Here is a 24,469-nt window from a genome sequence, read left to right on the forward strand (position 1 = left end):
GGAAATGCATGCAACATCATGGGAATCGTTTATTTATGAGCGCGGAGCAGAGGATTGTTTCAGCCGAACTAATCTAATGCCTGTAAACACTCTAACTACTTGCGCTAATCACCTTTAATTTTTAAAATTCAGCTCTAATTGATTTGATCCTATTTGTTTTATTGTCCCAATTATATAATCTAGTGCTTGACGATGTGGTGGGAGTCCATAATTCATACATTTTCACTTCCAAGTATTGAGTGTTTGGCCCGGGGATTTGTTGTTGGCAGGGAGGGAAAGCTTCTGGAACAAAGTTAAGACTCAACTGACTGACACATAACACAATGCTAATGAACACATTTACAGCCAGTACAGCAAAGTTTGACACAACTATCCAGATCAGGCTGGACTGTAAATCTCAGATCACTATCTCCAGGCTTTAAAAAGAGAGCCTGAATCAATTTTTATGCCCCCATGCTTGTGAACGCCTCAAATGAATGTCTTCAAATTTTGCACAAGTGTCCACTTTGACTCAATGATGAGCCGATTAGATATTGGTGGACATAGGTCCAAGGTCAAGGTCACTGTGACCACATGTCTCTCATTCTATCAAATGAGATATTTCAGGAGCACCTGTAGGGAATCTCCTCAAATTAAATGGGATGTTCACTTGGACATTTGGTGGTCAAAGGTCAAGGTCAATGTCAACACGTCCATCTCATTAGCGTGAATGCAATATCTCAAGAAGGCCTTGAGGCAGTTTCCTCAAATTTAGCACAAATGCCCCACTGGACTCAAGAATGAACTGAAAAAAATCTGATGGTTGAAGTCAGAGGTCACTTTGACTTCTAGAAACCTGTTTTTGGCCATATCTCAACACTCCACTTCAACTTAACAATGAATTAATTAGATTTTGGTGGTCATACGTGAAAGGTCATGGTCACTGTAACCTTGTCTGTCTCATTCTCTTGAACACAATATCTCAAGAACACCTTGAGAGAATTTCTTCAAATTCGGCACAAACATCTGCTCGGACTCAACAATGAACTGATTATAATTTGGTTATCAAAGGTCAAGGTCACCACAACCACGTCAGTCTCATTATCATGGATGCAATATCTCAAGAAGGCCTTGATGCTGTTTACTCAAATTTGGCACAAACACCCCACTGGACTCAAGAATGAACTGAAAAAAATTGGATGGTTGAAGTCCGAGTGACTTCATGATACATGTTTTTGGCCATTACTCAACGGTGTAGGCTCTGCATAGAGCTGACGCACAAGTATAAATCCGCCTTTATATCCAAAAGTTTGAAGGTCAGCGTCACTGTGACATCATAATGTTCTGCAAAAACACCTTTCTGGCTATGACGTCATGTCTCAGGAACAGAAGGGGAGACATTTGATCAGATACTGAATTGTTGACACTAATCTTGGGTGCCCACCTCGTGCTGATTGTATAGATCTTCTTAAGTTGTGTATGAAACAGCCATGTTTTCACAGACATGGATGTAAACTGTATCTGCAACTCGACCCCTGCACAGAGGCATACATCTGTGAGGCGGTAATTCCAGTTAGAAAATGATTTGCAGTTATGTATAATCTCATAAGCCTGTATAATGTTTGGAATTTGTAACAAGATAAACCAGGCCTAAACTCAGCGATTTTATTCCAGGATCCCTAATGAATTGGAACCTCTGGCTGGCTTTCTCAGATTTTAATCTGTGCCAGACAGAGCGCCCTCACTGCTCTTACTTTTCCAAATTAACCTCCCCACCATCCAGCCTCAAATCCTGGAACTTCTCCAGCTCTAACCAGTCACAAAGCTGAATGTTTCCCTGTACAAACCGCTGGCGTGCGTCCATCTCCTAAATGAATCTGTCTTCTGAAGCGCTCACCCAAAAAAGAAAGAGTTGTGTGTTTTCTTTATTTTACTCTCCTGTTCTTTGTGGAGGGTAAGTAATATCCCGCCTGAAGCCAATCCACTCGGCACCGCTCCTGCCTTTCATGGCAACTGGAGAAACAGAAACAGACAGCCAGAAATAGAAAGCAGAAGAAGAATAGGGGAGAGGACAGCGGAGTACGTATGGTTGTTGTGATAAGAAATGAGTAGCGCCGAGAAATGCCGGTAGCATTTACAGGGGGAAACATAATTCAAATTCAGCAGACATCAGCTGAAACTGTGCCGTCTTTATTTCAGGATAGGAGGAAAGCTTTTAGTGGGAAGCCCTTCAGGGCTGGTGCTGGATTCTTGTTGATTTTGGATGTTTGAAAAATACAACAGATTCCAACATGACACAGCAGTCTCTAATTTCTCTCCTCTTTGATCTGTGTGTCTCCTCACCAGAGAGTCCCAGTACAGCACCAAGCCTTTCGAGCAGACGCTCAGTGTGGATCTGTGTGGAACGGCAGGTAAACATAGCTCATGTTTACACTATTGTTTGTTTGGATATATGATGATGTCAACAGGTTATAGCTCCAAAGATACAGTGATAAAGGACAGGGATTGTGGGACCAAATCTTATTTGGTTTGGTATCAGAAGTAACAGGAAGCCGAGATAGATTCCCTCTTGAGTTGAAGATGCTTAAAAGATGCTTCTTAAAGGAACAGTTTGACATTTAGCAGTAAGATGAGAAGATGGATACCACTCTCATATCTGGATAAAGCTGGAGCCAAGCCTGCTAGCTTAACGGGGTCAACAGCTAGTCTGGTTCTGTCTAAACCTGAGATAACAAAATGCCTACTAGCACCTCAAACGTCAGTAATTTACACATTCTATGTTATTTGTTTGGTTTGTTTAACTATTTGTAATAAAAATAAAACTGTAAAAGTATCATGATCATCAGGTTCAGGGTGTCCACTGGGTCTGAAACACCATTTTTCGGAATCCAGTCAAATTTTGTAGTTTTTTTTCCCCCAATAATTCTATTTTTCCCAACAGCATGTATGCTACAGTTTACATGAAATTAATCATTGTGCAAGTGGGATTCTGAGTTTATTTATACAATCCAATCAGATTTGACATAATCTGGTGTTAATGACATAATGACATTTTTGACAAATTGTATACTATGTCATTTTTTCATGATTTTTAACAACTTACTATACCATGACGTTTTTTCATGATTTTGGACAACAAACTATACTATGACGTTTTTTCATGATTTATGACGTTTTATTATGATTTCTGACGACATACTAAACTATGACTTTTTTTCATGATTTTGGACAACATACTATACTATGATGTTTTATTATGATTTCAGACGATAAACTTTACTAAGATGTTTCTTGATGGTTTATGACGTTTTATTATGATTTCGTACGACATACTATACTATGACTTTTTTTCATGATTTTTGACAACTAACTATACCTGGACGATTTTTATTATTTCGTACAACATACTATACTATTACTTTTTTTTCATTATTTTTGACAACTTACTATACCATGACGTTTTGTTATGATTTCGGATGACATGCTATACTATAACTTTTTCAAGATTTTGGACAACATACTATACTATGACTTTTTTTTCATGATTTAGTACAACATACTATACTGTGATGTTTTTTCATGATTTTTGATGACATACTGTACTTAGAAGTTTTTTCTTTTTTTTTTTGGACGACATACTGTACTATGACTTTTTTTCATGATTTCGGACGACATACTATTCTATGACGTTTTTTCTTGATTTTGGACGACATACTATACTATGACTTTTTTCATGATTTCGGATGACATACTATACTATGACTTTTTTACATTGTTTCGGACAACATACTATTCTATGACGTTTTTTCATGATTTTGGACAACATACTATACTATGACTTTTTTTTCATGATTTCTGACGACATACTGTACTATGACTTTTTTTTCATGATTTCGGACGACATGCTTATAGTATGTCGTTTTTTTCATGATTTTGGACAACATACTATACTATGACTTTTTTTCATGATTTTGGACAACATACTATACTATGACTTTTTTTCATGATTTTGGACGACATACTATACTATGACTTTTTTTCATGATTCAGGGCGACATACTATACTACGAAGTTTTTTACTGATTTATGATGACATGCTAAACTATGACTTTTTTTCTTGATTTGGGACGACATACTATACTATGACTTTTTTTCATGATTTCGGATGTCATACTGTACTATGACTTTTTTTCCTGATTTCTGACGACATACTATAGTATGAAGTTTTTACATGATTTTGAAGGACATACTTTTCTATGACGTTTTTTCTTGATTTGGGACGACATACTATACTATGACTTTTTTCCTGATTTCAGACGACATACTATACTATGACTTTTTTTCACGATTTTGGACGACATAGTATACTATGACGTTTTTTCATGATTTTGGCCGACATTCTATAGTCTGACTTTTTTCGTGATTTCGGATGACATACTATACTGTGAAGTTTTTACATGATTTTGAATGACATACTATTCTGTTACGTTTTTTCTTGATTTCGGACGACATACAATACTATGACTTTTTTTCCTGATTTCGGACGACATACTATACTGTGAAGTTTTTACATGATTTTGGGTGACATACTATACTACGAAGTTTTTTACTGATTTCTGATGACATACTATACTGTGACTTTTTTTTCTTGATTTTGGACGACATACTATAGCATGACTTTTTTTTCCTGATTTTGGACGACATACTATAGTATGACTTTTTTACATGATTTAGGACAACATAGTATTCTATGACTTTTTTTCATGATTTTGGGCGATATACTATACTACAAAGATTTTTACTGATTTATGATGACATGCTAAACTATGACTTTTTTCATGATTTTGGGCGATATACTATACTACGAAGTTTTTTACTGATTTATGATGACATGCTATACTATGACTTTTTTTCATGATTTCGAACAACATACTATAGTATGACTTTTTTTCATGATTTTGGACGACATACTATAGTATAATTTTTTTTTCCCGATTTTGGACGACGTACTTTACTATGATTTTTTTTCATGATTTTGGACGACATACTATACTATGACTTTTTTTCCTGATTTTGAATGACATACTATTCTATTACGTTTTTTCTTGATTTTGGGCGACATACTATACTATTTTTCCTGATTTTGAATGACGTACTATTCTATTACGTTTTTTCATGATTTTGGGCGACATACTATACTACGAAGTTTTTTACTGACTTCAGATGACATGCTAAACTATGACTTTTTTTCTTGATTTGGGACGACATACTATACTATGACTTTTTTTCATGATTTCGGATGTCATACTGTACTATGACTTTTTTTCCTGATTTCTGACGACATACTATAGTATGAAGTTTTTACATGATTTTGAAGGACATACTTTTCTATGACGTTTTTTCTTGATTTGGGACGACATACTATACTATGACTTTTTTCCTGATTTCAGACGACATACTATACTATGACTTTTTTTCACGATTTTGGACGACATAGTATACTATGACGTTTTTTCATGATTTTGGCCGACATTCTATAGTCTGACTTTTTTCGTGATTTCGGATGACATACTATACTGTGAAGTTTTTACATGATTTTGAATGACATACTATTCTGTTACGTTTTTTCTTGATTTCGGACGACATACAATACTATGACTTTTTTTCCTGATTTCGGACGACATACTATACTGTGAAGTTTTTACATGATTTTGGGTGACATACTATACTACGAAGTTTTTTACTGATTTCTGATGACATACTATACTGTGACTTTTTTTTCTTGATTTTGGACGACATACTATAGCATGACTTTTTTTTCCTGATTTTGGACGACATACTATAGTATGACTTTTTTACATGATTTAGGACAACATAGTATTCTATGACTTTTTTTCATGATTTTGGGCGATATACTATACTACAAAGATTTTTACTGATTTATGATGACATGCTAAACTATGACTTTTTTCATGATTTTGGGCGATATACTATACTACGAAGTTTTTTACTGATTTATGATGACATGCTATACTATGACTTTTTTTCATGATTTCGAACAACATACTATAGTATGACTTTTTTTCATGATTTTGGACGACATACTATAGTATAATTTTTTTTTCCCGATTTTGGACGACGTACTTTACTATGATTTTTTTTCATGATTTTGGACGACATACTATACTATGACTTTTTTTCCTGATTTTGAATGACATACTATTCTATTACGTTTTTTCTTGATTTTGGGCGACATACTATACTATTTTTCCTGATTTTGAATGACGTACTATTCTATTACGTTTTTTCATGATTTTGGGCGACATACTATACTACGAAGTTTTTTACTGACTTCAGATGACATGCTAAACTATGACTTTTTTTCTTGATTTGGGACGACATACTATACTATGACTTTTTTTTCATGATTTCAGACGACATACTATTCTATGACTTTTTTTCATGATTTCGGACGACATACTATACTATGACTTTTTTTCATGATTTCAGACGACAAACTATACTATGACTTTTTTTCATGATTTATGACGTTTTATTATGATTTCTGACGACATACTAAACTATGACTTTTTTTCATGATTTATGATGTTTTATTATGATTTCAGACGATAAACTTTACTAAGATGTTTCTTGATGGTTTATGACGTTTTATTATGATTTCATACGACATACTATACTATGACTTTTTTTCATGATTTTTGACAACTAACTATACCTGGACGATTTTTATTATTTCGTACAACATACTATACTATTATTTTTTTTTCATTATTTTTGACAACTTACTATACCATGATGTTTTGTTATGATTTCAGATGACATGCTATACTATAACTTTTTCAAGATTTTGGACAACATACTATACTATGACTTTTTTTTCATGATTTAGTACAACATACTATACTGTGATGTTTTTTCATGATTTTTGATGACATACTGTACTTAGAAGTTTTTTCTTTTTTTTTGGACGACATACTATACAATTACTTTTTTTCATGATTTCGGACGACATACTATTCTATGACGTTTTTTCTTGATTTTGGACGACATACTATACTATGACTTTTTTCATGATTTCGGATGACATACTATACTATGACTTTTTTACATTGTTTCGGTCAACATACTATTCTATGACGTTTTTTCTTGATTTTGGGCGACATACTATACTATGACGTTTTTTCATGATTTCGAACAACATACTAGTATGACTTTTTTTTCCTGATTTCGGACGACGTACTTTACTATGATTTTTTTCATGATTTTGCACGACATACTATACTATGACTTTTTTTCCTGATTTTGAATGACATACTATTCTCTTACGTTTTTTCTTGATTTTGGGCGACATACTATACTATGAAGTTTTTTACTGATTTCTGATGACATACTATACTGTGACTTTTTTTTCCTGATTTTGGACGACATACTATAGTATGACTTTTTTACATGATTTAGGACAACATACTATCCTATGACTTTTTTTCATGATTTAGGGCGACATACTATACTACGAAGTTTTTTACTGATTTATGATGACATGCTAAACTATGACTTTTTTTCTTGATTTGGGACGACATACTATACTATGACTTTTTTTCATGATTTCGGACGACATACTGTACTATGACTTTTTTTCCTGATTTCTGACGACATACTATAGTATGAAGTTTTTACATGATTTTGAAGGACATACTTTTCTATGACGTTTTTTCTTGATTTGGGACGACATACTATACTATGACTTTTTTCCTGATTTCAGACGACATACTATACTATGACTTTTTTTCACGATTTTGGACGACATACTATACTATGACGTTTTTTCATGATTTTGGCCGACATTCTATAGTCTGACTTTTTTCGTGATTTCGGACAACATACTATACTGTGAAGTTTTTACATGATTTTGAATGACATATTATTCTATTACGTTTTTTCTTGATTTCGGACGACATACAATACTATGACTTTTTTTCCTGATTTCGGACGACATGTGAAGTTTTTACATGATTTTGGGTGACATACTATACTACGAAGTTTTTTACTGATTTCTGATGACATACTATACTGTGACTTTTTTTTCCTGATTTTGGACGACATACTATAGTATGACTTTTTTTCCTGATTTTGGACGACATACTATAGTATGACTTTTTTACATGATTTAGGACAACATACTATTCTATGACTTTTTTCATGATTTTGGGCGATATACTATACTACGAAGTTTTTTACTGATTTATGATGACATGCTATACTATGACTTTTTTTCATGATTTCGAACAACATACTATAGTATGACTTTTTTTCATGATTTTGGACGACAAACTATAGTATGACTTTTTTTTCTCGATTTTGGACGACGTACTTTACTATGATTTTTTTCATGATTTTGGACGACATACTATACTATGACTTTTTTTCCTGATTTTGAATGACATACTATTCTATTACGTTTTTTCTTGATTTTGGGCGACATACTATACTACGAAGTTTTTTACTGATTTATGATGACATGCTAAACTATGACTTTTTTTCTTGATTTGGGACGACATACTATACTATGACTTTTTTTCATGATTTCAGACAACATACTATTCTAACTTTTTTTCATGATTTCGGACGACATACTATACTATGACTTTTTTTCATGATTTCAGATGACATACTATACTATGACTTTTTTTCATGATTTCGGACGACATACTATGACTTTTTTTCCTGATTTCAGACGACATACTATACTATGACTTTTTTTCATGATTTTGGCCGACATTCTATAGTCTGACTTTTTTCCTGATTTCAGACGACATACTATATACTATGACTTTTTTCCTGATTTCGGACGACATACTATACTGTAAAGTTTTTACATGATTTTGAATGACATACTATTATATTACGTTTTTCTTGATTTTGGGCGACATACTATAGTACAAAGTTTTTTACTGATTTCGGATGACATACTATACTGTGACTTTTTTTTCCTGATTTTGGACGACATACTATAGTATGAGTTTTATTTCATGATTTCGGACGACATACTTTACTATTACTTTTTTAATGATTTCGAACAACATACTATACTATGACTTTTTTTCATGATTTTGAACGACATACTATACTATGACTTTTTTTCATGATTTGGGAGGACATACTATGACTTTTTTTCATGATTTCGGCTGACATACCATGCTATGACTTCTTTTCATTATTTTTGACAACTTACTATACTGTGACAGTTTATCATGATTTCGGATGGCATACTATACAATGATGTTCTTTTATGATTTTGGACGACATACTATGCTATGAAGTTTTTACATGATTTCGGACGACATACTATTCTATGACTTGTTTTCATTATTTTCGACAACTTACTATACTATTAAGTTTTATCATGATTTAGGATGACATACTATACTTTGAGTTTTCTTTTCATGATTTGGGACAACATAATATACTATGATGTTTTGTCATGTAATTTTAGGACATAGTATACCATGATTGTTTTTTTTTTTGACACAATATACTACAACTGTTTTTAATTCATTTTTTTAAACTGTTTTAGACATACTTTATTGTGGCATTTTTATGACATAGTATAATATGTCTTTTATTGACATTTTATGACATACTATACATAAAAAGAGTCACAGAACAAAACAGACTCAGGTTTATTAGTCAGGAATGTGTACACATAAAAAAGTTGTTTGCTTTTAATATTTATACACAGAAACAGAAATAGAGCTACAAATAACAGGGTCAAGGAAGCTGGTCAAAAGTCAATATAAACATTTAGCTATTATGTTCATACAAGAAGGTGAAAGAACACAAATACATATAGAAAGTTTATCATGTATACACAATACAACAACAAACAACAACATTAAATGTTTTGGTCAAACTGTTTACAACTCCAAAAATGTGCCATGTCACACAAATAAAACATGATAACTCACTCATAATAATAATAAAGAGTTCAAATGGGCATCTGTTTTGTAGCAATCATTTCTACCTCTTGTGTATGTCGGACATTAGTCCTTCTGATAAACCTTGCATTGGGTTAGTCACTCAGTTCATTCTCTTGAGCTTTGTTCCCACCCTGTTGACCCATCTGTTGATAAAATTGTCCAAGGAGTTATCACAAACTCAGACTGTTTAGTTGTGCTACCTCGCAATCAGAGTATAATAAATGTGATTGAAAGTGGTGACGAGATCTTCATATATAAAGACATTTTCTTTAAAGAAGTCTTAAAGGCACTGAATTAATGTTCAGTATTCTTGCATATACACTGTAGATACATGAGGGTAATGTGTTGGAATATGTCCTGGCAGGGTTCAGTTCATTTCCTGCTCATGTGGGTATCTCTTCCCTCTCTCCTCAGGTCTCACCCCTCCCACCACCCCGCCTCACAAACCAGTGGAGGATGAGCTCTTCAAACCAGCAGATGGAGGAAAGGGAGGTGAAGGAACGTGTGGTGGCAGCAGTGGGGATGGTGGAGGAAGTGGCAGCGAGTCCTCAAGCACCAACACCAGTGTTGCCACGAAGGGCTCATCCTGGCTGAGCCGTGCTCATCACCAGCGGAAGCTTCCAGAGCAGACAGAGTTGTACGCCCAGCTGCGGCGCATGGGCCAGGCTGGTGACAGCGACACCCACCGCACCTTTGGTGACCACGACTACTGTGTGCTGAGCCTCGGGGAGAGCCGCAAGCGTAGTGCTGCCATGCTGGGCGCCATATTGCAGGCGCAAGGAGGGAGCGATGGCGTTGGCACCTCAGCACCCAAAGCAGCTGACGATCAGGTAGCGGATGGAAATGGAAAGGAGAACGGCGAAAGGCTGGTGGTGTCAGAAGTTGCAGAACCGCTCGAGCAGCAGACGACGCCAGTGGTGATACCGTCAACGGCGCCGTCGCACTGCCAGTCGGCAGCTGCCACACCACCGGCCTCAGAGGAAGAGGCGGAGCGTTCGTGTGCATCTCGCTCACCCTCGCCCATCCTCCACCTGTGTCCCGACTCCCCCGCTAGCAAGACAGACTCCAGGTGAGACAGAGAGACGGCGTCTGCAGGAGGAGGGGAAGGAGAGGTGTTAAGATGTGGGTCAAGGAGATAAGACTGACAATGAAATGTAGAGGGGGAGTATCAGATCGAGAGAAAGAAAAGGAAGAATGTGGCAGGGGGAAGGAAACAATACAAGTAGAACACAGTATTAGACCGAGATAAACTCCAAAGAGGATGTGAAAGAAAGAACAACTCTGCATTATTGAAGGACATTTTAGACATTTATACACTCCAAGTCAATCCAAGTACAACTCTGAAGTAATTTTCTCAACACATTGGGCCACATACGGCACACCAACCAGTATAAATGTACTCGTGTAGCTGTATCAAAGAATGGCTACAGGAACAGTATGTTTGCAAAATGGAAAAATCTCTGACAGTGGAAAAATGTGTATCATCCAAATAGTAACAGTATATCATCACGCAACCCTAGAGAGTAAACAAAGGCACCAAAATGACAGAAAGATTAGGTTGAATGCCAGGGGCCAGTTCCATAAAGCACTTTTCCTTTAAATCCTAGTTAAGGTTACGTACTGTACATACGGTGATGCACTGGACTGTGAAGGTGATGTATTCAGTCACTGGCAGGCATTACCATCTGTAGCATGTCAACAGAAATACAGTATGAAAAGAACTGTTCTATAAACATTTCACTCTGAGACTGTACTGCTCTAACTCAGAATAAGGTCAGTATTCATTTCTACCTGTGTAAGATACAGTTTGACTTGGCTGTCTCACTGAGAATAAGGTCAGTGGTCATATTATTTCTGTACATGGAAGACAATGGCAGGGAAAAGGGTGGGGATGTAAGAGAAAGGAGAACAGAGCGATGCTGTGCTGCAGTCGGTGGGAGAAAGTCTCCTTTTTTGCCGCAGTTCACCTGTTTCCTCATGTCTGACATTTCAGTTTCACCTTGTGTCTGCCCTTATCTCACTCACTATCCTCTCTCTGTGTCTCCTTTTCTTCCTTGTCCTCTTATAGTGAAAACTCGGAGATCTGTCCCGACGACGAACAGAGGAACAAAGCCAAGTCTGATGAGGTGAAAAGAACATTCAGGCTCTTTTGCATACTGAAACTTTAAAATAACTCCACCTCAGTAGCCCTGAGCTCACTAGACTGTACAACACACTTCTAAAAGTCAAATAGTCCATGCCCTGAAGCATCCAAAGATGATTTTGGTACATGAGTTTTCACGTGTAAACACACATAAGCAAACTGATAACACATAATGTATCTTCAGAAGGATACTGCAGCTGCAGGATCAGAACAACAGACTGCATGCAGATGAACAGAGGGGCATGTGAAGTGTTGAGCCTCAGGATGCCGCCCTACACTCAGCGTTCCTGCTTCAGTTCCCACGTCTGTCTGTATTCTGTATTGTCCTTTGTCCTGACTGTTGCCATGGTTTCCCTGTTGCCAGGACAACTGCCAGGTGTTTTACATCCACAACCTGCCAACCAGCGTGACCCAGAACATGCTGAGGAAACGCTTCCAGGTTTTCGGCAAACCTGAGGACTGCAAAGTCATCATCTGCAACGAGTAAGTGTCCTGATCTGAATTCCTCCTGCTGGAAAAGAGAAGATAGGAGAACTTTTTTCCGAGATGCAGTTAACCTGGTTCTTGTGCTATCGGTCGCAGTTTGCTAGTTTTAAAATGCAGCCCGTAAAACAAAATGAAAGTATTGTAGTCAGATAATGTTGCAATGTCATTAATTCATAGTACATTGAGAGATTAACGTTAAAAAAACTGAGTCACTGGACCTGAAGTGTAAATAGCAAGTCATCAGAAAAGCCTGTCTCAACTCCCCTGAAGTAATGTGGCAACTTCTGGGAAACTGTTGAGATGTAAGAACACCACAAAACAAAAAGAAGGAAGTTGTTGAGGAACCAATCCTGCCAGTCAGTGGGCTACAAACATTTTAAAGTCTTCAGCAGGACTGAAAATCACAAACTGACAATTTGTTGGAACAACTTTAAATATACTTTAATATCTTCTCTTAATCTCTTGTCTGAAAGAAAAAGTCTGGTGGTACTTGTGCAAACTAACATTGTAATGACTGCTGCAGCAGTTTGAGCCTCTGGTGTTCCTGTTTTTGCTCCAATGCTGAGTCATCATTTATGCCACTATTTTCAGTTCTTTGTCTAAAAAGTTGGGACACCTCTTTCTGCAACATACATAACCACTGACTCCTGCCTATGAGACATCTGGCACTAACAGGAGTCCCAGGCTCAAACTCCAAACTTTCTGAGTGAACAACGTTGTTACTGGTGACACCGCTCTGAGGCTGTTAAGTGAACCGTAGTCAGCATCCTGTTGCTCTGAGCATGAGCACCTGGGCATCGGCTAAAATGTTGATGTGACATTCACGAGACTAACTGCGACTGACAGTCATCATGTTTATAGAACATCGGAAATAAATATCACATTTAGGATAATGTATCATTGACACTGTTCCTATAACTCCTATAACAATTTGCAAATTGTTTTATTAGCTGACATTACAAAGCAACCAACGGTGTACAGCTAGCTGGCTAACCTGAGCATAGTTCATGGTTAGCTCTTGGCTAGCAGGAAGGGCTTTGAACCATTACATCATTTATTGTTGACTAAATCAACACTGTAAGTTAGTATCATGTTAGCTGGTGAGGCAATTTGGCAAGCTACCCAACTAACATATCCACTCAGTGTCTTGCTAGCAATAACATTAGAAAGCAAGCAAGCTAAGGTTAGCCAACTAGCTCTAACTTAGCTACGCCTCATGGATATGGTGTTGGTGGCTTTGGGATGTCATCTGGTAAATTAATTTGCACATGGAAGCAGCAAGCCAATTTTGCCCTTAAGTCTGGATGAATTAGACAGTGTTAATCATTCAAGCAAACCCAAACCAGTGGTTCACAGTGGGCTGGTGGCCCGAAGCAGCGCTGGGTCGAACCCATGTAGAGACAGCAATAGAAATTCTGCTACTCTGGCAGGAACTAGGGCCAGTCCAAAGGGCAGACCCCCGGCCTTTAGGCATCCAGTCTTGCTCTGGCTGAATTCAAGTTGCTACAGGGTATTAAGGTCTATCTCCAGGCCACTGTCAAAAATGTATATAACGGAAACTCTGTGTTGTGGTGGTTGCCAGTCATTTGTTGATGCAAGTGGACTCCATTTCTTAGCTAACATTAGCTACGGTTGCACACTGAGTCCTTTACAAAGAAATCAGTCCACAGGCTGCCAGATGGAAACACAGAAAGTCAGGGAAGGTCTCAGTTTTTAAGTTACCTTCCATCTTGTTCACCTGTCAACAGTTGTCGAAAAAAAAAAAGAATTGATACATGTAAAAAGTTACGCACAGTACCTTTAAATGTGCCTTTGACCAAGGCACTGACCTCAGAACTGGAGTTGGAGTCCCTGGGCTCTGCACTGTTGCTGGCCACTGATACTAAATAGTTAGAATGGGTGGTTTACAGAGGACAAACTTACCCACGGGGATTAATTAAATATGACTTTAAAAAGCTAAACTAAAAAAGGGTGTCCTCTTTCTGTTGCATACAACCCCAAACATTTGTCCTTACACTTACCTTGGACTCATGTTCAAAAATTATACTGTCCTGAAATATACTTGATCTAGTAAATACAGATCAGGTATCAGTCAGAATGTTTTTGGTTTCATTTCTCCTGCTGTTTTCCTGTATTGGACTACGTCAATCAAATTTACTTATTTATTTTTTCAATTTGTACATTGAATGCACATTGAATGACAGGATGCACATGATTTGTCACCACTCTCCATCTCTACTGATGCCAATAACATGTCTCCACTCATCCTCTCAAAAGCAATCATCATCATAATGCGTGTATCTGTCTCTCTACCTGTCTGGTTGTAGGGAGCGCTGTGGGGTGATAAAGATCCGCCAGTCAGGGGTTCAAAAGCACTGGAGAGAACAGGAAACTGTTTTCCAGAATGGACCTGCAGGCCTACGGAGGCTGACAAGGAAACGCTACATAGATCTTGGTAATCACACACACACACACACACACACACACACACACACTCACAAAGTTATACTGAGTTATACTTTTACTGAGTGGCTGGAACAGTAAACCAGCATGATGATAAAGCTTGATGATAAAGTGACTATGCCAGGTTTAGTGTTGGCTGTCTATATGAAACTATTAGAGATTAGTAGCTAGTTTTGTTTCTAGACTTAGACTAAGAAAATAGATTTGTCAAAGGGTTTGCAACTGGATCATGGCGCAAGTTTTTGTATCAGAATTCACCAAAGCTAAACTCTTTGTAAAAGCACCACAAAAGTTTACTGCCAGACACATACCTGCTTTTTAACCGTGTGTTTGGCAGCATCATGAATGGCATTGTTCACAGACTTTACTATGTACTGGTCTTGTTACTAGAGGATTCCACTGGAGATGAACTCCTGGGTTTGCATGATGTAAACAATAAACACTCATATAAGAGGTTATCGCACCACCATCGCAGATGGTATGTAAATCCCTAAAACAAGCAAGTAGTGACAAAGGCACATACCATAAAACTTCAATGAAAAGAGCAGTCCCAATTAAACACCCAGTCCCTTTTACTAGACCAGTGTGGCTACACGTTTTGACAAAAAAAACGCCCGTCTCAATTAGAGGCCTGGTCTAGTTGCCAAACATTTAATTTTTATAGAAGTTCTGGGTTGTATAAAACCGGGTTGTTGACTACTTGAGCTAATGTTATTTAGCTGCTTTGATGGGCATAAAATGTCAAAACAGAGATGCTACATACGATATGCTTGGTTTGATTCTCCACAATTGAATCGTTGAGTTCATTTTAGTGAAGCCGTGAGCACCAAAGAATACAGTAATTTATTGAAATTTACGGGCATGGTAAACAAGAAACATGTATCAATTCCTCAATTACCCATTGAGTTATTCACATTCTTTTAGTCCATAAGGGTCATCAGATCAAAAGAATCAAAGGGGTTTTCTATAATAATTAAACCAAGGTGTGAGTATTGTTTTAACAGCATGAAGCGGTGCTGTGTTGGGATGCTGCAATCTTCAGGTGCCATAAAACGAGTGTCATAACTCTCTCTCTGATGCGGAGTTAGATCAAATGAATGATTCATAACTGATATGTTATTTGAAGCCGAATTTTTATACAAGTACTATTCACACTGGTTTAGATAAACAATTTGACCTTGATTTTCTGTCTTTAAGATGAGGCCGGCCCGGGCCCCGTCAAGAGCAAGTACGATGCACTGGACTTTGACACTCTGCTGAAAGAGGCCCAGAAGTCCCTGCATCGCTGACAGCACGGCACCCCCTGACTGGCCAGCCTTAGTAAACTGCAGCAACACCCCTCCAACTACACGGCTCTGCCCTAAGACAGGCCTCTTAGTACCTCCATGCAAGGCGACCTCGCAAAATGTTTACATTTTTACCATTGGAATAAAGTAACGATAAGGACCTCGTTGTTTTTTAAGTTTCTTTCACCGGAGGATACTGCTTAAAAACGAGGAAGCCACTGGGAGTCCAGAGGAGTTAAGAGACCATGGAGGAAACAGGACTTTTAACAGCAATGGTACAACAACAAAAACGATAAATGATTCAGTTCTCTGCTGAACAACAATAACAAAACCGTCTGTGTTGGTGACATCATTGCCCAGCTTGGAAGAGCGGGCATGAGAGACCTCTGTAGCAAATCCTTGCTATTCCTGCGTTGCGTTGGTCGTTGTGGTGTGTGTTTCTGCGTGTGCGTGTTCTATGTTCTGTTTGTTTTGTAAAAAAAAAATAAAAAAAGAAACCCCTACCCTCTTTCCGGTTACGGGTGGTGAACCTGCAAGCTGTGTTCACCATGAAGTTGTGCGGTTGTATAACCAGAACAAAAAAATTCAAATAAAAAAAATAACCCTGCTTTGTTTTAGCGAAAATTGTGGATGTTATAAATTTCAAAATCTGTTGTGTGTGTGTTATGGACAAAGAATATAAAAAAACATTTAACGTAATCATTTGATGACTGATAAAGTTTACAAATCTAAAATGAAGAAGAAAAAAATCATGTTTTTTTCTTTTTTGTAATTGTAGTGCTTCCTTGATTTGATCTATGCACTGTAAGGAGGTAAATGTCTCCGCTGTCCTCCACTGTCCCACTTTGAATCTAATCTCTAACTCTGCCATGCTGACTATTTTGGCTTCTGCTACTGGCTGCTGAGGGCTCTGTTTGGTAGGCGTTTTATACATCAAGGCCCCCGATTAGGTTCTGGGAAAAAGTTTACCTCGAAATGTTTCCATTCCACATGTACATAAGTATTTATTGGAAAAGCACTTAAAGTAAAAACAAAATGCCCATTAAGTTCTGCTGTACTTTTTAAAAAATTCTATTATGTGACTATATTATACAAAGAACTTTCAAGTGTGACTGAATGACCACTGTCAAGATTAAAGCAAGTTACAGGATTGGCCCTAAAGTTAGAAATAAGGGGTCTTAAGTTAGAATTAAGGGGCCTAAAGTTGAGGGGGGAAAAAGGGGGCGGCCCAATTTGTAAATAAGGGGCCTAAAGTTAGAAATAAAGGGTCTAAAGTTGGAAATAAGGGGACTAGGGTTGAAAATAAATGGCCTGAAGTTTGAAAGAATGGGTCTAAAGTTAGACATAAGGAATCTAAAGTTAGAAATAAGGGGTTTATATTTGGAAATAAGGGGTCTAAAGATAGACATAATGTTTGGGTTGGGTTAAAACAGTAGCTGGGTAAGAGTAGGGTCACGGTTGTTCCAAAATGGGTTTTTACGTACTTCATTGGTTGATTCCAGGTAATTTTTTCCACATCTAGGGGGGTCTTGATGTATCTTTGATAGGGTCCCACTGAACATGTGTCCAATAAAGGCTGCAGCCTAATGACACCCCCTGCATGCCACAGCCAATGCAAAACTTACTGTTTACATTTGGACTGCAGCAAGCAGGACTAAAATGGGGAAATAAAGATGGTAGCCATGACGCTTTTGTACCATACTTAGTTCACTGCTGAGCTCTGTATGAGTCCATCACATCCGCACTTAATCCAGATCATTCCAGTCCAATCTTCTTTCACATAAAGTCCATCAGTCATCACAGGGCAAAGTACTGTAAATGGAATTTTGATTGTCCAGGAATCCCTTTTTTGTTTTTGGTGACCTTTACAATGGGTCAGCTTGACATTTGATTTCAAAGTGCAATAGAGAACAGTATCAATTTGCTCCCCATAATCCATCCGCTGCCATTGCCAGGAGCAGACGAATCTGTTGGTTCAGATGGAATGTATTCAAGAACCTGAATGTAATCATCATGTTTTCCCCATTCCTGCTTGCCCAAAGATTGTGGAGTTTTATGGTGCTTTAAAGGTAGAGGTTGCTTTGTTGTCTGGTTGACTGCATGCGACAGATCAAGGCTTGAAGTGCAGTCTGGGTAGCGCCTATTTTACAATCCCGACAGAGCCAGTAGCACCCGCCGTGAAAATAAGGGAGAGAGCCTCCAAACCTGCCAATCCGGTGGCACCAAACCTACACAGCCAGGGAACGAGCGAGGGATGGGCTTGAAAGTAATGTAAAGAGCAATCGGCCGAGAATCAGGTTTCTCGTCCGGGAGGTACTGTATCAGCTGAGCATCTCTACCTCACATCCATCCATCCCTCCCTGCTCCCCCTGTGTTTTTATTTCCTCCTTCGACTGGATGCTCTCCCCCAGCCTCTTTTGTAAGTCTCTTACTTTGTTGGGGGTTTTTTTGTCAGAAATGTTCTCTGTGTGAGGGTTTCTCCAACTAATGGGCGGTTATGGGTAGTTGGGGGTTTGTGTTTGATTTTTTTATACAATGACTCCTCCTACCACTGAACCCCTTGCGAGGGGAATAATCTCTCTCTGTCTCTATCTCCTCCTTCGCTTGCCTCATAACGGTTTTTAGCGTGTCCGTTTCTTGGAGTCTCGACTGTGTGTCCTTGTGTAACTGAGTGTTTTGTCTTTGTCTCGTGTTTGAGTCGGACACTGCTGACGCTTGCAGGTCGGTGAGGACAGGTCAGGAGGGGTTGAACGGTGGCTCGGAGGTTGGCTGGTCCTTGAGTGCGCTTGGAGGGGAAGACTCCCCTGAATTTCTTGTTTTATTCAGGGACACGCCAATCGTCCTGATTCCCCCTGTTCCTCCTCTCCTTGACCGGGAACTTCAATAATCCACAGCCCGACTCTCTATCTCTAACTTTAACTCTATCGCTTTCCGTCTCTCTTGTGGGTTCAAGACCTTGTTTCCAGGTCTTCCCCAAAGCCTGGTGAACTCCCTGCTTTTTAACAGATAATCCCTCTTCCCCGTCCTCTTCCTCGACCTTTCTCTATCTAATCAACTCCTTGGTAACACACACAAAAAATTGAATGTTTACATCACTCGATTCTCCTTTGACTTTATTAGGAACGCACACTAAGTACAAAGGCGCCTTATTCAGTGTTTAAAGAAAAAAAAAAAAACAGCAAAGGAAGTAGAGGCCTAGCGTTACCTTCTCCAGGCTCACTGATGTCCAAAACTAACAAAACCAATTTAGTGCTATACATACTGATTGAGAAACACGGTTTAAAAAAAAGGATTAAAAAAAAAAAAATACATTTCAACAACTAATCTCAAACAACTGAATGAGTATTTGTGCTTAGTATGTATACTACTAAAAAGTGAGAGAATGTGCTGGTTTACATATTAAAAAAAGAAATATAATATATATGAATATAAAATGTGTATATAGCACTATGCCTCGTTGTAAACATAAAATGTATTGTGTGTTTTTTTTGTTTTTTTGTTTGTTTTTTTTTAAGTGGCGGGTCATAGTTGATTGCTAATCAGTCGATAGATGGTCAGGTCAGTTTAGTTCTAATGTTTGTTCAGTACAGGGAGGAAATGAAGGGAAAATCTGAAATAACTTCACACAAAGTCCAACACTGTTTAAAAAGAAAGACAAAAAAGATCCAAGTATCCCTTTAGACCATCACACTAGAAGGTTCTATTTCTTTGCTGTTTATAAAATGACTAAATATTTTTCAATGTTTTCTGTTTTCTTAAAAAGCAATTTGAAATGCAATACATAATAATCTTATCTTTAAGACAGCCTTTCCGAAAAACTGAGGTAATAATGTAAAGGTGTATGGTTGGTTGTTGAACTACAACACGGGCAATCTTTGAGCTGCAGATTCAATAGGCTACTGTACTGTATGTAGACTGCTGTTAAACACAAAAAAAATTATAAAAACAAACTACAGGAAGAATGTGGTTAGTCACGTTGTCAACACATAACACATATACAGAACGAATCATACTATTATACTCTTGCACAAATAACGTCCCAAGTAGTGAAATATCCTCACAATGTTTTCTTCTCATTAAAAGGAAGCCGTTGTAACTATGTTATCACCACCTTTTGATGGTGCACAGGTTTGTTCAAATCTGAGTTGCATTCAGCACTTACTCGTATATCAGTTAACAGCCAATAACTATACTTGTATGACTCTGGTAAAGGAATGTGGGAGGGATGAAAAGGAGAAAAAAAAAGCAAGTTGTCGCTGGTTTGACCCAGTTCGAGTTTCAGATAAGGCAGACACTGTAGGAAACTTTTACTGCTGCACCACTACTTCATTCAAATTCATTACACATTACAGAATGGTAGAATGATAATGGTCCAACTTGGTGGGAGACGCTGCAAGACTGCAGTACTTAAGCAGGATAGATCCAAAACATGTAATCTAAAATTGAGACTTGTTGAAGCTGAGAGCATGTGGTGGGATTTCTACAGTTGCTGCCGCTGTGCCTGTGAGGGTGCCTCCGTTGTTCTAGAGGTGAATTACATCAAAACGACCCCATTTTTCATCATGGCAAGCCTTAAAAATCAATCGGGGGGAAAACAAAGCTACCACTAGCTTTTATTATTACTGTTTCAACTCCTTTCCAATCCAATGTGGTTTATTATGAAATAATTACTGACGTAATTAAAACTTTTTCAATAGCCATATTATAAAAAGTATATACATATATATATGAATATATATTTGTGTGTTTGTGTAGATATCTAGATGATTATATACTTTCTTATAGAAAACTTTGATGTTGACCATTCTCCTCAGTGTTTTGAGAACACGTTGACACATTTCAACATAATAATACCGCTGTCCACTCGGTCTAGGTCCTAGGTCGATGGACAACGAATCCAAAAAAAGAAAGAAAAAAAAAAAAGTTAAAAAAAAAAATCCTTCCAAAGGGAATTACCCTCGTCAGAATGCAATACCTTTCTTTCCATTCTTCATTTCAGAAAAATGGGAAATGGCAAGAAAACTGTAAAACTTGATAGGCAAGTTGACCAAAAAATAAAACAACAATAAAGAGCGTGGCTTGTGGCGGCTCGTGAAAAATGTGATGTTTTTGACGGCTGCATGAGATTCAGTTTTATAGATGTCATGTTTCCAATGCCATGGCCCTCTAAAAACACTTCTTTGTTTTTACGTCACTTACTGTTTTAGTTTGGGAAAACAATGTATCTGTCAGCTAGCTACACCATCAAATTAGCCCCTACCAGGACAGGAGTGCTTGCAATACCGGCCTCAGATTCCACGTCCATGTTTGATCAGCGAAATGGTTGTGTCACGTTTAAACATCAACCTTGTACAATCCACAGAAACTGATGGGTATTCTGTCAAACTTGATGGCAACAGTGATGTCAAATCGGCACTTAGTAGGGACTGCAAACTGTCAAAATCTGCTAAATGTGAGTGGGTGTTTTTTTGGTGGAAGAAAAAATTTTGACAAAGGGCATACATTGTTTTTGTTGTTTTTCATTACTATTGATTTTATTGTCTATTTACATCTAATGACTATCAAATTCACAAATGATTTTTTTTTTCTTTTTTAACTTAGTTTTTGGTAAAACAAAAAAGGTAAATACTGCTAGTAAGATTTTATATTTTTACATATGTTGGTTTTATTTTGCGTTACTTTTTTTTATACGCCACTTAGTTTGGATGTCTTTAAATGGTGTTTTTTTTTTCTTCTCCGTTTTGTGTGATTTCATATGTCTTGAGAATGTGGAGACAAAGGCATTTCAGTATTTTTGAATTGTTAAAATCTAGTTTCATAGAAGCGGAAGTATCTGATGTTATAAATTATATTTTAATTCATGTAAATAGTTTAAAACAGAAGACTATGGCTTCCTTTTAAACTGAATACATTTCTCTTCAGAGATTGTTTACATTATGAAACTGTAGAGATGTGCTCCTCATATACTGTATAAAGTACATATATTCATTGATTTGCCTCCAAAAAATAAAATCCTAATGAACAGCATTCTCTCTGTGCTCATGGTGATTTTTAAATAATAGAAATACTGCATTAAAACATACATGTTGTTTTAGCTCACTGGCTATTTAGGTCACAAGAACCAATACTACAGTACTAAGTTCTTTCTGTACTGACGGGGCAGCATATATGCCTACAAGTGTTTTAGTGTGCTGTTAAATGACATAAAAAAGGAGAATACCTACCAGCAACAAGAAAAAACAACACACGGAAGACAAGTGCAGCTGCAGCGACAGCTCCAAGACTCATCGAAAAGGAAAATGTTTTTCCTGAGGCTAGCCTATTTTGTTAATTCTTTACAATGGGAGTACCGTGTATTTACACTATATTGCAAACACCAGCAATGGGATTTAAAATAGTAATCCAACATTATTCACATTAGTCATTCTGCATCAACATTTCTTATCATTATTAGTTATTTATTAATATTATCATTATTGGTTATTTTCTATTTAAACTTAAAGATAGTTTTGTGACTCCAATTCACTTTCATCTAACATCAGTCACAAGCAGTTAAGAACTACTGAAACTGGAACAGTTTGACCACACAGGATATGCTTATAGATGAGCCACCAAGATGTCATGAAAGTCATGTCAATAGTCAATATTTAATAGTTTCAAAATTCGCAAAAATGACCCACAAACAATTGAGTGCCAGATATGCCAAAGGAAACCGGCATATCACATCACATAGTACAATGAGCTAGGCAAATTCTCTGAAAACAAAGTAAGAGCTGAGCTGTCTTTGTAAATATTATTTTTTCTAACTATTATGGCTGATGTTACTGCGACCTGCAGGTGGCTAACAGTCACTTGATTTTAGGTGCATTGACTGAAAGCTGCTGTTTCAAAAAAGTCTGACCTCTGTCCTCATCTATCTTCACTGACTTAAACCTCAGACTTTCGTGTCTTGAAATACTCATGGGTGATGACTTACTAAAGGCTAATATATTAGTTTTTAAGGTCAGAAATCTCTCATGATTGACCAGGTAATCACCAAATTTCATACATACAGTACATCTTGGTGACAGTATTGACATATTGAAGACCAAGTATATAGTTAGTTTAGAAAGATTTTGAAGATTTCAAGATGATAGAAAGGCAACAGGAAGTCAAATAAGCACTGGTTCCAACCAAGGTGTGCAGAAGACCATCTCTGAAGCAACAACACCTTGTCCAACCTTGAAGCAAATGGGCTACAGCAGCAGAAGACCACACCAGGTGCCACTCCTGTCAGCTAACAACAGGAAACTGAGGCTACAATTCAAACGGATTTTCTCACCAAAACTGGACAATAGAAGATTGGAAAAATGTTGCCTGGTCTGATGAGTCTGGATTTCTGCTGCCACATTCAGATGGTAGGGTCAGAATTTGGTGTAAACAACATGAAAGTATGGATCTATCCTGCCTTGTATCAACGGTTCAGGCTGCTGCTGGTGGTGTAATGGTGTGGGGGAGATTTTCTTAGTACCAACTGAGCATGGTTTAAACACCACAGCCTACCTGAGTATTGTTGCTGACCGTATGGGGTCCAAGAGCAAAGTATTCTCAAAGAAACAACTTATGTAATAGCACAGAGAACACGATCTACAGGTGCCTGTTTAACTGTGTCCACCCATCACATGCGCTTACTGAATTTTATGGACTTGTATTTGCTTGATTAGTACACACGTCAGTTTCTAAGAGTCGTTATTCATCTTTAGACTTACTGTTCAAATATCATCATACCCTGTGTCTGCATGCTAACACAAAACTGCATGTATATTGTACTGCTATGATCAGTCTCTCCATGCTGTGGAGGTTCAGCTTCATAAAGCAGTATGCTCTGCTACACACTCACATACACACACACACACACACACACACGCACACACACACACACACACACTCTTCCCAGTCTTCCCCTGGTTAAACAGCATCCTATTAACAAGCCGCTGGCAATTTTCCGCCTGGCTGGCTTGTGATTCACATGTCAGTGACTGCACTGATGATGTCTGTGCACGGGACATCACTATACCAGCACTGTTGTACTGATGGTCTCTGGTCTCCTGTCACTCCCACATCAGCAAAAACAC

The 24,469-nt window shown here is 37.6% G+C and overlaps 1 protein-coding gene across 1 annotated transcript in view; it reads left to right on the forward strand.

Annotated features, from left to right (window-relative positions):
* Positions 1 to 16,852, forward strand: part of ppargc1b (peroxisome proliferator-activated receptor gamma, coactivator 1 beta) — a 133,964-nt gene extending 117,112 nt beyond the window's left edge. Inside the window, exons 7-12 of the mRNA XM_033633823.2 lie at positions 2,326 to 2,390; positions 10,392 to 11,046; positions 12,046 to 12,103; positions 12,485 to 12,603; positions 14,934 to 15,061; positions 16,267 to 16,852. Coding sequence (XP_033489714.1) covers positions 2,326 to 2,390; positions 10,392 to 11,046; positions 12,046 to 12,103; positions 12,485 to 12,603; positions 14,934 to 15,061; positions 16,267 to 16,358 — 1,117 coding nt within the window. The 3' untranslated portion in view covers positions 16,359 to 16,852. The remainder of the gene's footprint in view (positions 1 to 2,325; positions 2,391 to 10,391; positions 11,047 to 12,045; positions 12,104 to 12,484; positions 12,604 to 14,933; positions 15,062 to 16,266) is intronic.
* The last annotated feature ends 7,617 nt before the right edge of the window (positions 16,853 to 24,469 follow it).

The sequence above is a fragment of the Epinephelus lanceolatus genome, chromosome 7 (genome assembly GCF_041903045.1).
Source record: "Epinephelus lanceolatus isolate andai-2023 chromosome 7, ASM4190304v1, whole genome shotgun sequence".
Classification (NCBI taxonomy): Eukaryota; Metazoa; Chordata; class Actinopteri; order Perciformes; family Serranidae; genus Epinephelus; species Epinephelus lanceolatus.